Source organism: Nuphar pumila, chromosome 9 (genome assembly GCF_984573655.1).
Source record: "Nuphar pumila chromosome 9, dmNupPumi1.hap1.1, whole genome shotgun sequence".
Taxonomy (NCBI): domain Eukaryota; kingdom Viridiplantae; phylum Streptophyta; class Magnoliopsida; order Nymphaeales; family Nymphaeaceae; genus Nuphar; species Nuphar pumila.
This window is the reverse complement of record NC_143257.1, coordinates 126,464,701-126,484,295: the sequence shown is the minus strand read 5'-3', so window position 1 is coordinate 126,484,295 and position 19,595 is coordinate 126,464,701. Positions and strand designations below refer to the sequence as shown.

At 38.7% G+C, this 19,595-nt stretch overlaps 2 protein-coding genes across 4 annotated transcripts in view; both read right to left on the bottom strand.

The window, feature by feature from the left end:
* Positions 1–9,719, bottom strand: part of LOC149829354 (uncharacterized) — a 43,776-nt gene extending 34,057 nt beyond the window's left edge. Inside the window, exons 1-2 of one of the 3 annotated variants that reach the window (XM_090018058.1) lie at positions 9,393–9,719; positions 9,138–9,269 (exon numbers count right to left, since the gene is read on the bottom strand). In XM_090018058.1, coding sequence (XP_089874184.1) covers positions 9,138–9,269; positions 9,393–9,485 — 225 coding nt within the window. In that variant the 5' untranslated portion in view covers positions 9,486–9,719. The remainder of the gene's footprint in view (positions 1–9,137; positions 9,270–9,392) is intronic. The other 2 variants (XM_090018060.1, XM_090018059.1) reach the window with 2 other exon arrangements.
* Positions 9,720–12,832: 3,113 nt separating this feature from the next.
* On the bottom strand, positions 12,833–16,195 carry LOC149829353 (uncharacterized). The gene is made up of 3 exons (XM_090017352.1): positions 15,938–16,195; positions 14,045–14,303; positions 12,833–13,079 (listed from the first exon to the last, which is right to left on the bottom strand). The coding sequence occupies exons 1-3, from the start codon at positions 16,118–16,120 to the stop codon at positions 13,021–13,023; spliced, it is 501 nt and encodes a 166-aa protein (XP_089873478.1). The 5' UTR covers positions 16,121–16,195; the 3' UTR covers positions 12,833–13,020.
* Positions 16,196–19,595: the final 3,400 nt, after the last annotated feature.

Below are 19,595 nucleotides of genomic sequence, written 5' to 3'. Positions count from 1 at the left end.
ATTCCAAGCTTTAATTGAAAAGGACTCTAAAGACTATACGAGACAAAAGCTAACTAGACATGGATCTGTTAAGCTCTCTCTATTGGCTATACTTGTGGATTATGAACCCCTTAGCTCAAACTTACAGGGGCAGGTCATATTTGTGGAAACTCTAATGGAGCACACAGGAACCGAGGCAGAGAGAGAGAGGTAGGCAAGGAGAGAGAGAGAAAGAAAGTCGTTATATCATTAGGGATAATCTCCTCTAGTTTAAATTAGAGTTACCAGTCGAGGAAGCGGGAGCGGAAAGCGATACGGGAAGCGGGAAAGGAAAGCGAGGCACTTTCAAAAATTTAGGAAGCGTGGGACCACTTAGAAGAAAATTATGAACCGTCTCGGAATCGACCTAGGAAGCTACCTAGGAAGCGAACCGGAAGCGAGGGGGAAGCGAAAAAATAAAAAAATAGGGAAGCGAGTGGGAAGCGTGGGGGAAGCGAGGGGGAAGTGTGTTTCCCATAAAAAGGAAATGTGCTTCCCATAAAAGGGAAGCGTGCTTCCCAAAAAAGGGGATGCTTCCCCACGCGTTTCGAAAGCGCGATGTTTCACGCTTTTGAAGCGCGTATCGGAGAAGCGTGCTTCCCCATATGCCTAGGCGCTTCCGGTAACTCTGGTTTAAATAGAGGTTAGCCTAAAAGGAAATTACATATGGGTCCCTCATTATATATAAAATACCAAAAACCAACTTTAAGAATAAAAGAAACTTCAGATGGTCGACTAATCTTAACACTCCCCCTCAAGCTGGAGCATAGATATCAATCATGCTCAGCTTGCCGCAACATTTTGAGAAACTAGGCCTAGCAAGAGGCTTTGTAAAAATATCTGTAACTTGGTCCTCCGAGTTTAGATGCTTGGTAGAGATATGACCAGCTTGAACCATCTCTTATGTAGTGGCAGTCAACTTCAATATGTTTTGTCCTCTCATGAAATACAAGATTATTTGCTATATATGTAGCCGCCTTGTTATCACACATCATTACCATAAGAGATGAAACATTCACTTGAAGATCATTTAGTACAGTTCGAACCGACATCAATTCAGTTGTTGTTTGGGTCATAGCTCTATATTCTGATTCGGCACTCGACCTAGCAACCACGGTTTGCTTCTTACTTCTCCATGAAATTAAGTTACCTCTCACAAACACACAGAATCCTGTGGTAGATTTCCTATCCTCTACAGATCCAGCATAATCAGCATCAGAGTAAGCAACTATCTCCAGGGTCCCCCCCCTTTTTAAATAATAACCCTTTTCCAAGAGAAGAATTTAAGTACTTGAGTATCATTATTGCAGCATTCCAGTGTACCTCAGTCGGTTTGTCCATGAATTGGCTAACCTTGCTTACTGCTAAAGCAATATCAGGTCTAGTCATTGTCACATATAGTAGCTTCCCTACCAGTGAGCGATAACTTCTGCTATCAACAGGTTTTGACCCCTCTTCCAATAACTAAACTTTGTGATCCATGAGAATATTTGTTGGTTTAACTCTCAACATTCTTGTCTCTTTTAATAAATCAAGAACATACTTCCGTTGAGACAAAACCATGCCTTCACTGTTCCTGGCAACTTCTATGCCCAGAAAGTATCTAAGTGGACCAAGGTCTTTTGTAACAAAATGTTTTTGAAGATGAGCCTTTATAGCTGCAATATCTTTTATATCATCTCCTGTAAAGATGATGTCATCCACATATACCACCATAACAACTAGACTTGAGTTAGTTTTCTTAATAAATAATGTGTGGTTTAAAACCAAACTTTGACATCACTTCAAACAACTTTTGAAACCATGCATAAGGACTTTGCTTCAGACCATATATCGCCCTTCTTAATCTGCACACCTTCTGACACTCCCCCTCAACCTCGAACCCAAGAGGTTGTTGCATGTATACTATTTCAGACAGATCCCCATATAGGAATGCATTTTTCACATCTAGTTGACACAGACTTCATCCATGGTGAACAACTACGGAGAGAACAAGACGAATGGTATTCATCCGTGCGACGGGAGAAAATGTTTCAAAGAAATCAACACCATATGTCTGAGTATAACCTTTTGCGACTAATCTGGCCTTATATCTTTCAAATGAACCATCTTAGTTGTACTTAATGGTATATACCCATTTACATCCAACAATGTCTGCATCCAATGGGGGATCAACCAGGTCCCATGTCTGTTGAGACAATAAGGCATCCATTTCATCTTGCATTGCCTGCTTCCACCTGCTATCGAGCTCTGTCTGTTAATAGCTCAGAGGAATAGTTTCAGCAGATAAAGCTGAAATAAATGTTTTCATCTGATTACCAATTCTGGCATCGGACACAAACTGAGACATAGAATATAAGGTACATTATTGTGTCCCCTTCCGTAAAGTGATTGGCCTGTTATCATCAACATGAAGGTCACTTTTATCAGGAGCACTTACCTCAGGAGAAGAAGAAGGTGAAGGCACGGGAGGAGGTGGAGCTCTACGCACATATACCAATGGAGGATTATGAAACCGTGAGGAAGGTAGAGTTGGACTCGGTGATTGGGGCACATATTTCAAAGGAAAAGGAGGGACAACAAGAAGAAATGAGTCATCTTGATCAACTTGCATCTGAGCACCAGTACTAGAATAATATGGAATGGACTCAAAGAAAGATACATCTGCACTGACATACTCCCGACGAAAAATCGGATCATAACATCGATAACCCTTTTGATTTTGGGGATAACCTATAAACATACACTTAATTGCTTGAGCAGCTAATTTATCACGGTCAGGTCCAAGTCTGTGCACAAAGCAAACACACCCAAATACCTTGGGCGAGAAAAAGAAAAGCGGAGCATTAGAAAACAGGATGTGCAAAAGAAATTTATCTTCCACGGATGATGAAGGCATGCGGTTGATCAAATAACAAGTTGTGATAACCGCATCACCCCAATATGAAGCAGGAACATTGGATTGAATCATAAGGGTACGTGATACATCAAGGAGGTGCTTGTGTTTTCGCTCAGCCACCCCATTTTGTTAAGAGGTATAGGCACAAGAGGTTTGAGGTTGAATGCCATGGTCTTGATAAATTGCAACAAGGCTTTGGTTTTAAACTCAAGGGCATTATTAGTGCGGATAATCTTGACAACAGATTCAAACTGAGTTTTTATTTCAATAACTAATGATTTGATAATACTAAGAACTTCAAACCTTTCTTTTATTAAGAACACCCAAGACAACTTAGAAAAATCATCAACAATAACAAGATAATATCGACACTGAGTCCTGGTAGGAATCTTACTAGGACCTCATACATCCGCATGAAGAAGTTCAAAGACCTTATAACTGGACTGACTCTGACTAAAAGGAAACAAACTCCAATGATGCTTTCCCAACTGACATGCTTCACACTGAAATGATGTAGTAGACAGAATTTGAGGAATGACATGACAGAGCTTTAACAATAAAGGATGACAAAGACGACGATGCCACTGAACAGGACTCGAGGAATAATCGACTGTAGCATAAATGTTTTCCATTGGATGATGTAGGTAGTAGACTCCATTTTCTTCATAGCCTCCACCAATCTTCTTCCCCATCAGCAAATCCTAAAAATGACAACCCACAGAATTAGCTCTTTTGTAAGACAACTCACTGAGAGTAAACTTTGAGGAAATGAAGGAGCATGAAGGACATTTTTAACTGCAAGGAAGAAGATATAGAAATATTTCTCTGACCAACAACCAGAGAGGAACTCCCATATGCTAATGAGACTCCCCGATGTGCAGTAATATCCTTTAGATCTGGAAAAAAAATGAGAATTTCCACATAGATGTCTGGATGCACCAGAGGCAATAATCCACTTACTATCATTGAGATAAAGATGATCCCTTGTTGAGTAGGCCACACCAGCTACAAGAGAAGAGGTGCTTGAAGGACGATGAGCTACCAGTTCATCATATTCTGCACGACTCAGGGTGATACAGTCACTAGGAGAAGAGGTTTCATTTGCATTTGCTACCTCTAGTTTTGTAACATTAGCTTTTGGAACATTAGGCTTTGATGCAGGAAAGGCAGGTCGTCCATGTTTATCCCAGCAACGATCTCCTAAATGTCGAGATTGTGGAAGAGAAATGGCAAGTCTACTCAAGCGATTGTATGCATCAGCAAGAGTAGGTACATCAGACCCGATCAACATTTGGACTTTAGAAACAGAGAATTCTGAAGATAAGCCTGTGAGAAACCGAGCAACCATAGTTTGTTCTTGATGATCATTTTGCTTTGAACAACAAAGTGGCCTCTGAACATTAAGTCTTTCAAAAACTGCTTTAACGGAGGCATGGTACTGGGCCAAGGTCTGATCTCCCTGATGCAAATTATATATCTCTTGTTCGACTTGCAAAATACGACTCACATTAGTCTCTTGAGAGTACGTATCTCGAAGATTGTCTCACATCTATTTAGTTGTATTATAATAAATTAGACCATCTGCAATATGAGGTTCGACGCTATTCATGATCCATGACATAACAATGTCATTGTCTTCATCCCAAGTAATATATTTTTCCACTTTATCATTCGGTTCAGTTTCCAACAAAATATGTTTTCTACGATGTCCAGATACCGACATCATAAACATTCTGGACCACCTAGCATAGTTTGTTTCATTTAATTTTACGGAAGAACCGTAAGAGAAGGGATTTGTAAATGCTTTATATTCTCCAATAGTCTCATTCTTGGAATCGAATTTCGGAATTTCACCCATAATGAATAATGCTAACTTAGGAGATATTGCTGATAACACTGCTGCAATAAACGACCACAAAAAAAAAATAGAATTTATCACAGATTCACACAAAAAATAATCGATCAAATTTACTCTCCAACCCACTAAGAGTTTAAATCTGAATACTACACGACCACACGGTCTGCTCAATCACAATGCAAAAACCACAACACCACCAAAGACGGTGATGAATCACGACACCTGATCTGAGATAAGATCTGAACTAACTTTTCATAAATCCAAAGGAACTTGATTTATAAAAAATCCTCCACGACATCCATGTCCAAAAAAAAGCAGAATCATTTAATTGATGATTTGTTATGAGCACATCTCTGACAACATACTCCCCACGATATCCATGTCTCACGACAACCCCAGATCAGTTGAAACAAAAAAAATTTGACATCCAAATCCATGAACATCCAGATCCACAATTGAACAACATAGGTTTTCTTAACCCCACTCAGATCCGTTATCAGATTAAAAAAGTTTTGGTTTCACGACTTTTACACATCACCCATATCTGTCGCTACTCGATCCAGTTGACAGGAAAAAAATATCCACCGAGGCCTTTAAATCTGATTACAGATCTGTGTCATGACATTTGTCAAACATCAAATCTGTACACTCGTAAAGAAACAAAAGACACACACACCTTTTTCTTCACTCGAGCTTTTGTGCAGACAGAAGAAGTGCTCACGCTCCCCAAGACCTACTGCTCTGATACCATGTGGAAACTCTAATGGAACACACAGGAACCGAGGCAGAGAGAGAGAGGTAGGCAGAGAGAGAGGGAAAGTCGTTATATCATTAAGGCTAATCTCCTCTGGTTTAAATAGAGGTTAGCCTAAAAGGAAATTGCATATGGGCCCCTCATTATATATAAAATACCAAAAAACAACTTTAAGAATAAAAGAAACTTCAGATGGTCGACTAATCTTAACAATATTGACCAAATCAGACCCTATAGATGCATTCAGCAATATCAACATAATAACAAACAACTCTTGGATCAATTTTTTTTGTATGTAAAAGCATGTTTTTTTGACTGGTGAAAATTCAGCATGTTGTAGGCTGTTGTTTTTTCAACCATCAGAAAATCTGATCTACACGTCCGAAAAACATGATCCAAGGGCAAGTTTTTGCTAAACCAAACATGTAGATCACATCTGAAGGGTCAGATGTGTCTAATAGAAATAGAAATAAAAATAAAAATAAAATGGAGCTTCTCACTCATGGATTCAAAACTTGCAAGTGTGTGTGTGTGTGTCTGGCCCCTCCTATATGACCGACTGCATTAAATAAATAAATAAATAAATAAATTACATATATATATATATATATATATATTTTTTTTCAGATTGTGATTGCACTAAAGTCTCTTCAGCCATTTTGACAAAAATGGTTTTTAGCCGAACAAGAGGATGAATAAATGATTTGAACTTATTCCTTTTTCTTTTCACCTCTAATTTAGATTATGAGATTAGTTCCACTAATTAAATAAGAACTTCAAGTATGAAGCTTATGCCCCATGAGAAATGATGTAGATGGAAAACCATCTACCTTCAGGAAGCTGTAGAGCTAGAAGCATCATGGTACAGATTAAAGAGTAAAAAATACCTAATTTTTCTATTATCCCAAAGAATATACTGATTTCCTTATTTTAAATTTGCATTTGTGTTCTTCAAAAATTTGCTTTTGCATATAAGTATTTTAGCATCAACATTGGATAGAAGTTGCTTGGAGACCTGCTGTTTTCTTATTTCCTACATTGTATTTTACTCATGTGAATCATTGTAGTGAAGAGTAACAACTGAATCCTCTTTAATTTCATTCCGCCTAGAAAATTACTGAGCATAATCACATATAACTAAGTGAGTTGCAAAAACAACAAGAATAAAGATTTCGCAAGCTAGTATCAGATTGTGTACATCTCATGATGTTGCGAACCTGCTTTGAAAATATTCAACTCTCTCCAGACCATACAGCTGGCTAAAAGCAAAAAGGTCAATATTCAAACATGACAACATCAACCAACAAGATGAAAGCAGCCATTATCTACAAGGACCGCAGTTCCAACAATACCACGAGTTACATGCAACTAGGGCACAAATGCATCTGATCGTGTCTGACCTCAGATCTGAATCAGATGAATTATTCTTGGATATGGATGTTAATGTAAGATCCGAACACATAATCAGAGCCGAATCAGACTTACAATATAGGATTTTCTCTGGATTTGAATTCAAGTTTGGAACTGTACATTCTGCATGATCCACATTCAGATCGGAAACAAATCCAACTTTGCACTTTTTATGTGTAAATCCTTGTTTTCAATCCCTTCTTTTTCCAGATTCAGTATTAACACTTAAACTTGTATGCAGATTCAACTCCGCTACACCAGAATGTGGATTCAGATTCAGACTTATTACCCAATATATAATTTCAATTCGGACATACTATGATCTAGCTTTATCCAATCTATTTGTACCCCTACTTGTAGTCACCTCTTCCTGCCTATTAGTAACAGGCTAGCAATGTCTTGGTGAAGGTCTGAAACACAATTGCATTAAGATGCTCATGAGCTTCATCAGCTTTCAAACAAATAATATGACATTGCTTGACAAGGAGAATGAAACTAAATGTTTCAAAACTGAAGAGACAAATGATCAAGTGTGAAGGTGCCATCCCCTCCAAGGTAAAAATGTAGAATGAGAAAACAGAACAAAAGCAACCAAATCAACAGCAGGGCAATCCCAACACCAGCGCTATAGTATGTCATCCACATTTACTACTTCTCTGTATCTCATTCTAGTTCAGGAGAAAATGTTTAAATGTATCATTTTTATGTGGTATCAGATAAATCGTGTCTGCGCCCTATTACAATCATGAAGACTATTCCCATCAGCAGATCTCATCTACAATCTAGTCCTTAGCTCTCAAGAATTATCTCATAGGGGTCTGAGCATAAAGATGCCACCTTTCTCTTTAAGGTTATTAAACTCCAAACAGTTTCATGTCTGGAACATTATTGTCAGATTTAAACTAAAGAAAATAAGAAGTCACATACCATGCAACATGGCAGTTTCTCTCTCATTTTTGTACCATACAGAAATTTGAGAATTGTCTCAAGAAGGCTTACGACAGATAAGATTCTTAGTAACAAAGTTGTAAAAGAGTATCGTGACAATATTAACATGTACCAGAAGGGCCTAAGATACAGATTTCTAATGTCATATCATATATAACAAACCAAACAAATTTTTTTTAAAAGATTGTATGATGAATGCACAATATCATTGTGTGATAAAAATTATTTCATTACACATCTATAAAGACAAAAAAAAAAAACTAAAGCTGATAAGATAGAGCATTAACCTTCACAATTTACAGATGGGCTCTAAAATAGTGAAGTCAGCTTTTTCTTGTTTCTTTTAGTTTATTGCAGTTTACAGAAGCCTACAGGCGATCCGATAGAAATTCGTTTGTGGAGAAAAACAAAAAAGGACTCATATCTTACGGATAACTTGGATCACGGTTTACATTACAAAAAAGTTGATACAGGCCTGTAACATTTGATACCGACCAATAAGTATTGCCCATATTGTCAATTCAGGAGATGTGTCCCATCTCTTAATCCTAAATGAGCTGTTGGTTGTACCGTGTAATATACAATATGACTTGTAAAACATTTCCTACTACTAGCTTCATGTAATTCTAATACCAGAGTTTAAACAAGAACACACAATCGACAGAGTCCTCTGTGCTCATCAGAAACACTCCATCTTATCAACTCATCTTTGTTTCTCTTTTCCTCGTCATGGTATCTTTAGAAGTCTTCTAAAAAAAAACTTCTGATCTCTAAAATAGTGAATGTGAATTTGAATATTCAGAATTATCACTTGTTTTGGAATTTCCTGATTCTCCAGCAATGAAGCGACTCTCTATGCATATGTTATCATAGCCAACAAAATTCCCTCCAAATTCAAGTTTTGTTTGCAGCCGTAAAAATTCTATTCTTTGTGCACATTCTACAAAACTAAGGCACGTTCATTATTGTAAAGCATTACCCCATCTTGTTTGTGAATTTGCGCATTCAAACCAGACCCATTTATTACATTGAAAAATTCCACTTTTTAATCAAATCACTCCAACACAATCGAATGCAAAGGGACTAAAAGCAAATATACAGTTTCTCTACAAACGAAAAGAGATAGATGAAGTGCTAGCTATAGGCACAGCAATTCCGCACAAGTATCCCTGAAAGGAAACTAAGAGTAGCGCACAACAAACAAATAAAAATCTTACAAAAGCGATAAAAAAAAGGAATGAAAACACAACCTTTTTGTCCTTGATTTCACTAGACTGAATCCACGTCTTGATCTGATCCCTGTACCTTTGCAGCTTCTTGATCTCCTTCTTCAGATCCGCCTCGAATTTCTCCTTCTGGTTCGCATTATCAGTATCGTACACCTGCGGACCGAAGCACCGACGAGCTCGCGAAGCCCGAGACAGAAAAAGGGAAACAAAAAAAACAACAAAAAAAACGAGGGAGAAGATCGCGAGAATCTCAGCTCAAAGGAAGCGGAGATCGACCTTGTTCCATATGCTGTCGAAGACATCTACCCCTTCCTGAACCTTCTTCAATACTCTGTCGATCTCCCCCTGCAGCTTCCTGCTTGCTCCCATGGCGACCTCCCGGGAGAATCGATCATCCACGCGCTAAGTAACGAGTATGAAATCGGGATTCTAGGGTTTCGATTTCAGCGGAATCGGAGGGTTTTCTAGGGTTTCTGAAGAAAATCGCAGGAGAGAGAGAGAGAGAGAGAGAGTTGCGACGAGGAAGAAGGAGCGGAAAAGGAGGTAGCGGAAAATGATAAGCGAGAGGCGGTGGATAAAAGAGACCTCGTAATGAAGTTTCAAAAATAACACGCGGCAGTGTTTTTCCTGGATGCTTATTTCTCAAACTTAACTAGAATGCAGAAATCATTTTCCAAGCGCCTCTCCCCAATTACCTACACCGTGCAATCTGAGATGAACAGCCTTCAAGATCCCTCCTTCACCTACCTGTGCAAAATAGGTGTGAACGGGGACCGGTAAGGGCAACTTAGGAAACAAGAATGACTCGTATAAAAAGAAAATTTTGCCTATATAAGAAGTTTTGATAAGATAATTTTTTCTTTTAGAAAAATTTTCGTTTGTTTGTTTAACATGAGAACTTTTTTTGCCTATATAAGAAGTTTTGATAAGATAATTTTTTCTTTTAAAAAAAAATTCGTTTGTTTGTGTAACGTGAGAAAAAATTTTGCTTCTTTGTTTGTGTATGAAAAAAAAAATCCTCCTATATCAAGTACTAACAAATGGTATTTTCACATTTATTTTTAGGATTGTATTAAAAAAACAATCAATCACCTAAACCCAATAATAATATAATTGTTTTTTAACATTTCTATACATAAAGGCTATTGAACGCGTGCATTTCCGAAGAAATTGCATTTTCCTATTCCCTGCTTGCATGTATAGTTCAAAAAACATGAATATATATATATATATATATATATATATATATATATATATATATATATATATATATATATATATATATATATTGATCTACCTGTTGGTGGACATACAAACACAAATGTTTTACTTTGTATTACGGTGACACAAACAAAGTTATTGTTGCGTGCCTTGTAAGTTCTTACGCTTAAAAACTTAAGTGGCGTGTTTGGGGTAAGGCTCCCTTTCAGTACATCAATTAAACAAATAGACAAAATAATTAAAACAGTGGCCACTATAGTACAAGTGATTAGATTATGGAGGTTTACATAAATGACAATAGAGCATGAATAATTTTTTTCATCACATTAAAAGAAAACATGAAGAATAACAACAGAGCAGAAACACCATTTTTTTGTCACCATCATCAAAAATGAGAGAGAGAGAGAGAAAGGCACAGGGGTGTTGCCGCCGCCCCTACTTCCTCTTCATTGCCGCTGTGGTGGTGGTGCAGGAAAGGAGAGGGAGCCAAAAGTTAGTACTGGGGATGGTTGTAGTGCAGGAGAAGAGAGAGAGAGGTGGAAGTCTGTGGTGGTGCAAGAGAGAGAGAGAGAGAGAGAGAGAGAGAGAGAGAGAGAGAGAGAGAGAGAGAAGGGCCTCCCTGCCAATCACACATTAGCTGGCCTCTGGTTGGTGAAACCCTTTGGGCCTCCCTGCTCAACAAGGAATACACACAACATTGACCTTGTAGTAAGAGACACTATTTGTGGGATTAGAACTTGGTGGCATTCACAAGTCGCCCCTACCCGATGAGCGTAACTCTCTGTTGCTTTTCTCTTGTTAACTATCAGGGAGAAGGGCTTAAGATAAAGGTGTAGAAATCTTCATTAAAATTTCAAGCCTTTATAGTTGTAACTGAAATTTTAGAGCTTTTTTAATTTTTATAATCATTTAGGCTCTATTTGGGAACTGGATATGGAGATTCAGTGAATCCCACCTACCCTTTTTCAGTTTGGAATCCTGGATTTGTCAAGTGAGTTTTGACGAGTGTAGTGTAGTACGCCCTATCGTCAACTACAACTTCAGTCTCATCTAGGGGTGGCAATCGGGTTGGGTTGGCGGGTCTTGTCGGCGGGTCAGCATACCTCAACACGAACCCAACCCGTTTATTAAACGGGTCGGTTGTGGCAAACATGAACCTAACCCATTTATTAAACGGGTAACCCGACACGACACGGTTAACCCGTTTAATAAACGGGTCAGGTCGGGTAAACAGGTTGGCGGGTTAGTGGGCGGGTTGGCAGGTCGGGTTCGGGTAAACGGGTTGACCAAACCCGCCAAACCTGTTTATTAAACGGGTTGGCGGGTTGGCATACCCCTAACACGAACCTGACCCGTTTAATAAATGGGTTAAGCAAGTCGACCGGTTTATGACACGAACCTGTTTAAGCCAAACCCGAACCCGCCTAAGAAGCGGTTGGTGGGTCGTGTAAGAAATTGCCACCCGTAGTCTCATCACTCATTCTCTGTTTTATTCCCATCACTGAATCCCAAACATAACCTTAATATTTTCCACGTGATGGACTAACCCGTCCTGCGCATAAAATACACCCTTAATGAACCTATAAAGGTCGATTTGTCTTTGATTTATTGGGCACGTTTTATGAGCTCGAGTGAGCTTTTTACAAGCCAAGCCAAAAATGGCTCATCTTGTTTCGAAGCCCTAAATTCTAAGCTGCTTTTCATAAATAGTTGATAAGTTAGGCAACTTCTGGTAAAGTACTATAAATGAAGAGATTGACGTTCTCGAAGAAGCCTACTCCAAAATTGAAAGGGTTGAACAGAGACCAACTTGATATACTGAACCCAAGACCGGATCAAACCCCACTGGCACACCGTACCTTTCAGAGGTGGGCCAAACAAGGCAGGGTGGTAGTGGGTCCACACCCGGGGTTTTCCTCGCTTCCACGAGGGTTCCTTGTCATAAAAAAAATCCTCCCATATCACGAAGTTTTCAAAGTATGGATGATACTTGTGACCACGACCCAAAAGCATGGTCCATGCAGCTCAGACTTGGAGTCACAGTAGGTTCGCAACGTACCTGTCAGTGACACGTTAGTAGTCCCACCAACCGAACCATGGCTCAATCTTGTCAAGCCTGACAAGAATGGGGCACAGATAGGGCCCCAGGACATAATTTTCCTACCTACCGGAGAATACACCCAGCTTCCACCTTGCAGCAAGGAATGTTTCCTATGGTTTTCTAAACATTATTTTCTCATGTAAAGTGACAAACCAGGGTCGCCCCTAACTACGAAGTCAGAGCCTTGTGGGAGAAACTGAAACATAATTGGCAATTCTTCAAAAATGAAAAATAAATATAATATCCGATCTGACGATCGTGAAAGTTCCTCAGATTGCCACCTGTGTGAACCATCAACATGAAAATTTGCTAATTTGACATCAGATGGACCTCTAAAAGGTCCTTCACTGGTTGAAAACATAACCATGCTTTCACTTATATGATTCATTAAGGCTGTCATAAATTCACATACAATTGTGATTGATAAAATAAACGAGTCGATTACAATAATGAACAATCTATCAAAAAGTGCAGGTATGTGCTGCCATTAACGACATAACTTTTTATACATGCATTTTAGGTGTCAAACTGCTACGGGCATACTGCTGCATGAAACAGCCTTTAAAGAAAAGAAAGGAAAAATTAAAGATGGCCTCGCCCTCCACATTCTGAACACATGGTATTTCCAGTGCCTCCACAACCTAATTTAGGCACACAAAATGTTAGTTGAGAAAGTAAAGTGCAGATCATTTAAGTTTCTAAACCAGTCTTGAGTCTTAAAATCCTAATTACAAATAGCATCCTTCATATCATGAAAAAAAAAGTTAATAATATTCTATGAAGAGTTAGAAGCTTTTAAAGGTAACAGTATATTTAGAGGGCATTTTTTGATGCAGCGCCCCTGCCGCTGCTGACAGCCACCCATCTCAACATTTCGCAAGATGGAGACCACACACATCTTGAGAAATGCCGAGATGGGCAGTTGTCAGTCGTGACGCTGCACATAATGTGAACACTAAAAAATAGTACTAAAGAAGACCCGTCTTTATATTAAAAAGAAAAGAGAGCAAAATGAAGGCATGTAAGAAAACTGCACTAGAACATAGTTAAGAATGGAACTAGCTGTAAGAAATGTCTCAAATACTGGATTTTTTTTTAAATGGAGAAAGAGGAATTGTGATCAAGCTTGCCACTATCTGCAAACATTCCATTGAACAAATGCTATAGGTACTACAAAATATATAAGAGAATTAGATAGATTTAGAAACAAGAACCTCTTAGCTGTCTAATGAGACAGTTGCAGATTCAAAGAAGGCTGCTGATGGTTAAGACAGAGAAGGAACAAATAAAAGATGACATATGGAAGAAACAGCAATCAGGCCAGAAATGTTTAGGAACAATTATTGCCAATTGCAGTGAGATTATTTTGAAGTCCATATATTTTTGTGTGAATACACACATACATACCAAAAAAAGGGAAAGGAAAAAGAAAAAAGACTCATATTTTCGCACACACAAGATCACATCCTTTCCTCCAAAATGTTCATGACCTTGACTGTATTAGAATTCTGCAGCAGAATATTCATGTATCATTCAAGGGGAAGCCTAAACCATTTAACAAAACTTTTCAGTGACTTGTTAGGTGGAAGAAAAGTTGCAGACTTACCCAGGCACCGGACTTTCACAAGGATACCCTGGCTCTCCAGAATAGAATCAATGTACAAGCCAGAACCAGAGCAGGTGCGGCATAGGACAACACCTTTTGCTTGACACACAAAGCAACGAGGATTATTACCGATTTCCCTTTCAGCCAAAGTTATTCCAACTGGTTCACCAATAACTTCCTCAGGAATAGGTTTGTCATAACAAAATAAATGTTCCAGAGATTCCAAACTGCATCTGAATTTTGGTGAACTTGAATCAGCCTGCAGCAATGTTATTACAACATGATAATATTATGTTTGAGGTGTTTATTATCAATCTTTTGATGCTATTAACATAACAAGAGACTAGAGAAGGACAAAGAAAACAAGAGTAGAATGGTAGACAGGATGACAAGAGTTTCCACAGTTGACTGAATCAAAATTAGCTCAGTAAAAAACCACAACAATTCTCACTGCCCACCTTCTGCTGCAACCACCACTTGTGAGGCAAAATCAATAAGCAAAACATAAAATGCAGAACTGTTTCATAAACACATTGTCTTTTTTATAGTTGACCCATTCGGATTTGAGAAAAGTTTTCCATTAAAAAAGGAAATTTAAAGAATACTATTAACAATTAGTCATATCTCATTGAACTTTTCCATGTAAGAGCCATGAAAAAGGAATCATGTTGAAAGCCATTCAACTTTTTTTTCATGAAGGATGGGGAATCCACCATCGGGATCAGAGACCTAGTTGTGCTGGCTAAGTCTGCCGTACTTACGGTCACTTTCCCAACGGTGTAAATCCGTGACGCACCCTTTACCCCAAGAGAGTCGCCCAGCTTCGGCTGAGCAAGGGATAAGGAAGGGCTTACCCCTTCACTTTTATCCCTTGCCCTCATTAATGCAAGGGGTTTGACACTTAGGAGAATGACACCCTGACCACCCGTCTAGTGAACAAGGACCCTTCCACTGCACCAAACCCCTTGGAGCTGAAAAGCTATTCAACTTATAACTAAAAGTAACATTCGATAACATATTGTTCATCAAATCACCAAGTCAAAAAAAAAGTCTCATCATGATTAATATTTCTCAATATCGGGTGATTTACAAATTATTTTTGGATTCCTTTGTTAGATATCCACCACTTCCAAGCAGATCAAAATTACCCAACTTATGAATTTTCTCATAAAATATAACATGGCCTATTAAGTTGCAAGCAAAGCAATCAGATCACCAATATATATTAAATGAATTCTTGAGATAAAATGATATGATGATGCTTTCTGACATGAAATTGGTTACTGTGCAACTAAAAAAACATGTCTCTGTGTCAAGTCACATTAATTTACCCATCAAAATGAATTATAAGAGAAAAAAATATAGGGGTTTTAAGGCAACCAACTCGCCCACAAGAGCGTTCCAAATCCATAACAGGCTAATCTTCAATTCATGCACTTGGCGTTTTTGTGATAAAATCTGAGGGAAGAAAAGGAAAGGAAAGGAAAGGAAAGCCAGCAATAGTAATCATTCAAGCTTTAAAAACTATAGAACAACAGCCGCACATTTCAACCCTTAACCTCAGGGAACCCAATCTGTTCGATTTAGAGTAAGTTTTATCTTTCAATCCAGAACTTTTTTCACCATCAGTAGGACTAAATCTCAACCCTAACTCTAATTTTCCCCAATCCATTCCAGAAAAGAAGGAACGGTTTAGTCGATAAAACCTAATTTATATCCCCTGAACTGGACTCCATTTCTGCAATTCTTTATAGAAATCCAGAATTTCCTCAATAATATCCACAAAATTCCAACCTAGCCGCCAATTCCAAGAATTTCTACGGCTAAAAAGAGGCAAAAAGTAAACCAGAAACAATAAAACAATAGGAATGGACGGGCAAAGACTTCACAGACCTGATTCAAGTTAGAGCGAGCAAGAGATCCGTCCCGAGAGGAAATCCGGAATCCTCTCGGGAATTCTCTCGCATTGGCGCTAAGAACACGAGACGCTGGTCGAGTCCGACGAATTGTATTGACGATTGGGGCCAGGGAAGGAGAACGAAGTCGAGGGGAAGCGATATCGATGGAGATCTCCATGATTAGATGCAATTCCTAAGGAAGAATTCGGAACCCTCACCCCCAAAGCTTCCCTTCGTTTTGAGAATAAGAAGCGGGCGACAGAAACAATGAGCAAAGCGGGAAGCCGAGTGATTAAAACATGCGTAGAGGCAATGAAGTCACAAACTACAACACGTGAAAAACAGGCAGTCTTTCTCTCTCATCCAGGGATTTAAACGGATCGGTCCCAGGTAGGATTTAGATATACTGAATCTGGATTTATGGGATCCATATCTAAGTTCACAGTTGGGAATAAGGTAAAACCGAATCTGGATCCGACTTACTTAAAGTTTGACATATACATGAATTATTTGGATTTAGATGCAAAACTTGGGGAAACTGGAATACGTAAACCAACCACATATATAAACTGGTATGAACTGAGATTTTTATTGTTTTTTTGCAAATCTGACCCTGTATATGCATTCGGCCTGGTCCATTTGTTTGGAATTGATTATTGGATCATCGAAATGAGCCATTCATTTTCAAGTCTTAAAGAATCATTTTGTTTCTATAAAACCAACCATTTAGATAGCATGGGTACGATGAATTTTAAAAAATAAACTTAAAAAAACTATAAAAATCTTGGTACATACCACTTTACAATTTTGCTGGTTAAGTTACTTTGATATTGAATTCAGATCAGGTTATTAATTAATCAGATTCAAATGCAAAACTTGATACTAAATCCAGATCTAATCATTAATCAATGCACTACCAATCCGACTAAACGGATTTGGATTAGATTGGATGTCCTACCTGCGTCCTAACTGTTTACCTCCTTATTTCATAAAGTCCAAGCAACCAGTCTAGTTACTTGAACTAGGGAAGGCAAGCCAAAGCAGTGCTTGTAAGTTGTATATTATATTGGAGAGCCATTGCAGTCATTTTACATTGGGTAACAACATTCTGACTTAGTTTTAAGGGCCTCAGTTAGATCAGGTAGGTGTTTGAGAATTAGTTTATAACTCTGGGTGGCTATTTGTAATATTTCAAAAGTGTAATTATAAATATGTGAAAAGTCAGGCAGGCCACAGGTATTTATATATTCTTTTTTTTTTATGATAGTTTGAAAAACTCCTCATCTCACTGCTCACACATTTTGCTCGCCTCCAGTTAGTAAAACCCTTGAAGTGCCTCCGGAAAGTACACCCAGCTTTGGCTTACTGCACTCGTAGGTTTCAAACTTGTGACTGGGACTGAGTCGATCGAGAGAATGTGACAAACAAAACAATTTGGTCACCAAACTCTCCATGTTCTTGGACGTCTTAAGCAGACCTGTCTAACCAGGGTCTCGATCAGGTCATTTGTCAAATGAGATTTTTTTCCATTTGACAATCGAACCTTCACCTTGGGTTTGGTGTTTCCCTTTTCCCTCGGTCTCTCTTCCTCAACTAGAGCATCATCTTCACCCCTTTCACTTTCACCTGCTAGAGTGACTTTCTTTCCTTCCACCTTTTACCATGCAAAGGAGACAACTGGAGGCATTGTCTTGGCCACTTTCACCTGCAAGTGTGATAAGGCTATATGGCCATAAGATGACTCTTGGAGGTTATTCCAATGGTCACTATATTTAAAATGCAAATAGACATGTCTCGTGGGGCTGAAGGGATTTCTCCCAGAGATTTGTCGTAAACTTAAACTCTTTACAAGTTTATAAATGCAATGAAATGGTACGAAAACATACGGTTATAAAAAAGGCATTCAAATTGTAAGTGAGTTGAGAGTGTGGACCTCCTTGATGATTTTGAGCGTAATAGTGTACGCTTTAGCCCGTTAAATTATATGCTTTTTAGGCAGTCAAGTCCTTACAGTGGTATCAAAGCCAAGTGATTCCCTCCTGGTGATCGTGTGTGTAGCATTGGACCTCATAAAAACAAAACAAGAAAATAAGCGAAAATAGGTCAATCGATTTCCATTTTACTTTGACAAACAATGAACAAAAAAATCTATGTTTGTGAAAAAATCAGAAACAGTCCTTGAGAAAGAGTATAATCTTTCTGAGAAAGTTCATTGCTGACAACATCATTATTGTTCATGGCAAGTCAAAGGTGGTCAAACCCTTCGACCATCTCTACCAAGTTTCTCATCTAGCAAATCCAAAGAGGGATTGACGCTAGTCTACCCCTCTTTGTGCACATCGACCCCCTTACTATCTACTCCGGTCTCAAGTTGCAGAAGCAGTAGAGGGTCAAAATCCTCTGCTCTCTCTCCTGGCCATTCTCTGAACGAGTCGGGTTGCAAACAACTCATATTCTGAACCATTCTGCCTAACATTCTTGGCTAAGAGGCCCATTTGTAAGCTTGACTTGTTTATTGCCTCTTGTGTAGCCTACTCGAACATTTTGTCAAACGCAACATTATTGTGAAAAATGGGTGCTCTAATGATGATCTATGACTTTTCATTTGTTTGTTGGTATGAACTTACCAAAACTCCATGTACAAGTGAAAGCATTTATGTGATATGGGTGGTGATATTTCGGGTGCCCGAAATATGTATGGATGCAAACAGGGGATCTTTTTTGCATATGACCACTTTGGATAACATTCTGCAGGAACTGCTTGTGCCTTTAACCCCATTTTTTGTATTAAAGCTCCAATTTTCCGGTGAATAGTAGTGCAGTAGCTGTGCAGAGCACTCTGTTTGTGTTTGGCAACTTGTGCGACACAAATCTCTCAATCCATGTATAATCTGGAGCTAAGATTTGGTCCACGTGTAGTTCGAAATGTGTAGCTGAGTTTGGACCAGGGCGTTGCAGGAGAATTTTGCCATTTTCAGCTCGTTTGTGTGGTCTGGCAGACTATGCAATTCAGGAACAGAACACTGTCATATTTTTACGCTAAGAGATCATAGTGCAATCTCATTTGTATTTATTATGTACTTTAGCTATGTAAAAGTCGTATTTGTATTTATATGTACTTTAGCTATGTAAAAGTCGTATTCAGCAATAATGTGTACTCTGTATTTTCAGTTTGTTGTTAAGTTTGTAAAGTGTTCGATCTTTTGTATTTCAGTCAATTGTAGCTAATTTTCATTAGAGGGTCTGGAATTACTTAGAGGCAACTTGTTTAGTGCTTAAGTGCTTAGTCTAATTACTCAGGGACATTGTTTGATCTTTGAGACCTTTATCCAAGGAGTTTATTGATGGTGCAACTTGGGGGTGTAGGTGTTGGACATTTTGGGTTACGGGTCCAACCCACAGTCTCACCCGGTTTGACACCCTCTTAGTGGGTCACGTAAATGACTGATTAATGGAGATAATGGGTGGGAGTTACGTGAATGTGGAGAGAGCACATTCACGTAACTGACCAATTCCTCCATTATATAAAGGGCTTAGGGGTTACGAAGTTGATGAGAGTTCGTAACATATCCCCTGCCCAAATTCAGTTCTGCATTCAGGCTTAGCAGAACAGGGTCATGCTCACCGTCGACATTAGGCCTGGGCTCATTGTG

Coding starts and splice junctions, on each gene's coding strand:
- LOC149829353 (XM_090017352.1), bottom strand. CDS start 16,120: ATGGAGATCTCCATCGATATCGCTTCCCCTCGACTTCGTTCTCCTTCC. Junction 14,304..15,937: donor CTCGCTCTAACTTGAATCAG/GTCTGTGAAGTC, acceptor ACATTGCTGCAG/GCTGATTCAAGTTCACCAAA. Junction 13,080..14,044: donor TGTGAAAGTCCGGTGCCTGG/GTAAGTCTGCAA, acceptor TGCCTAAATTAG/GTTGTGGAGGCACTGGAAAT.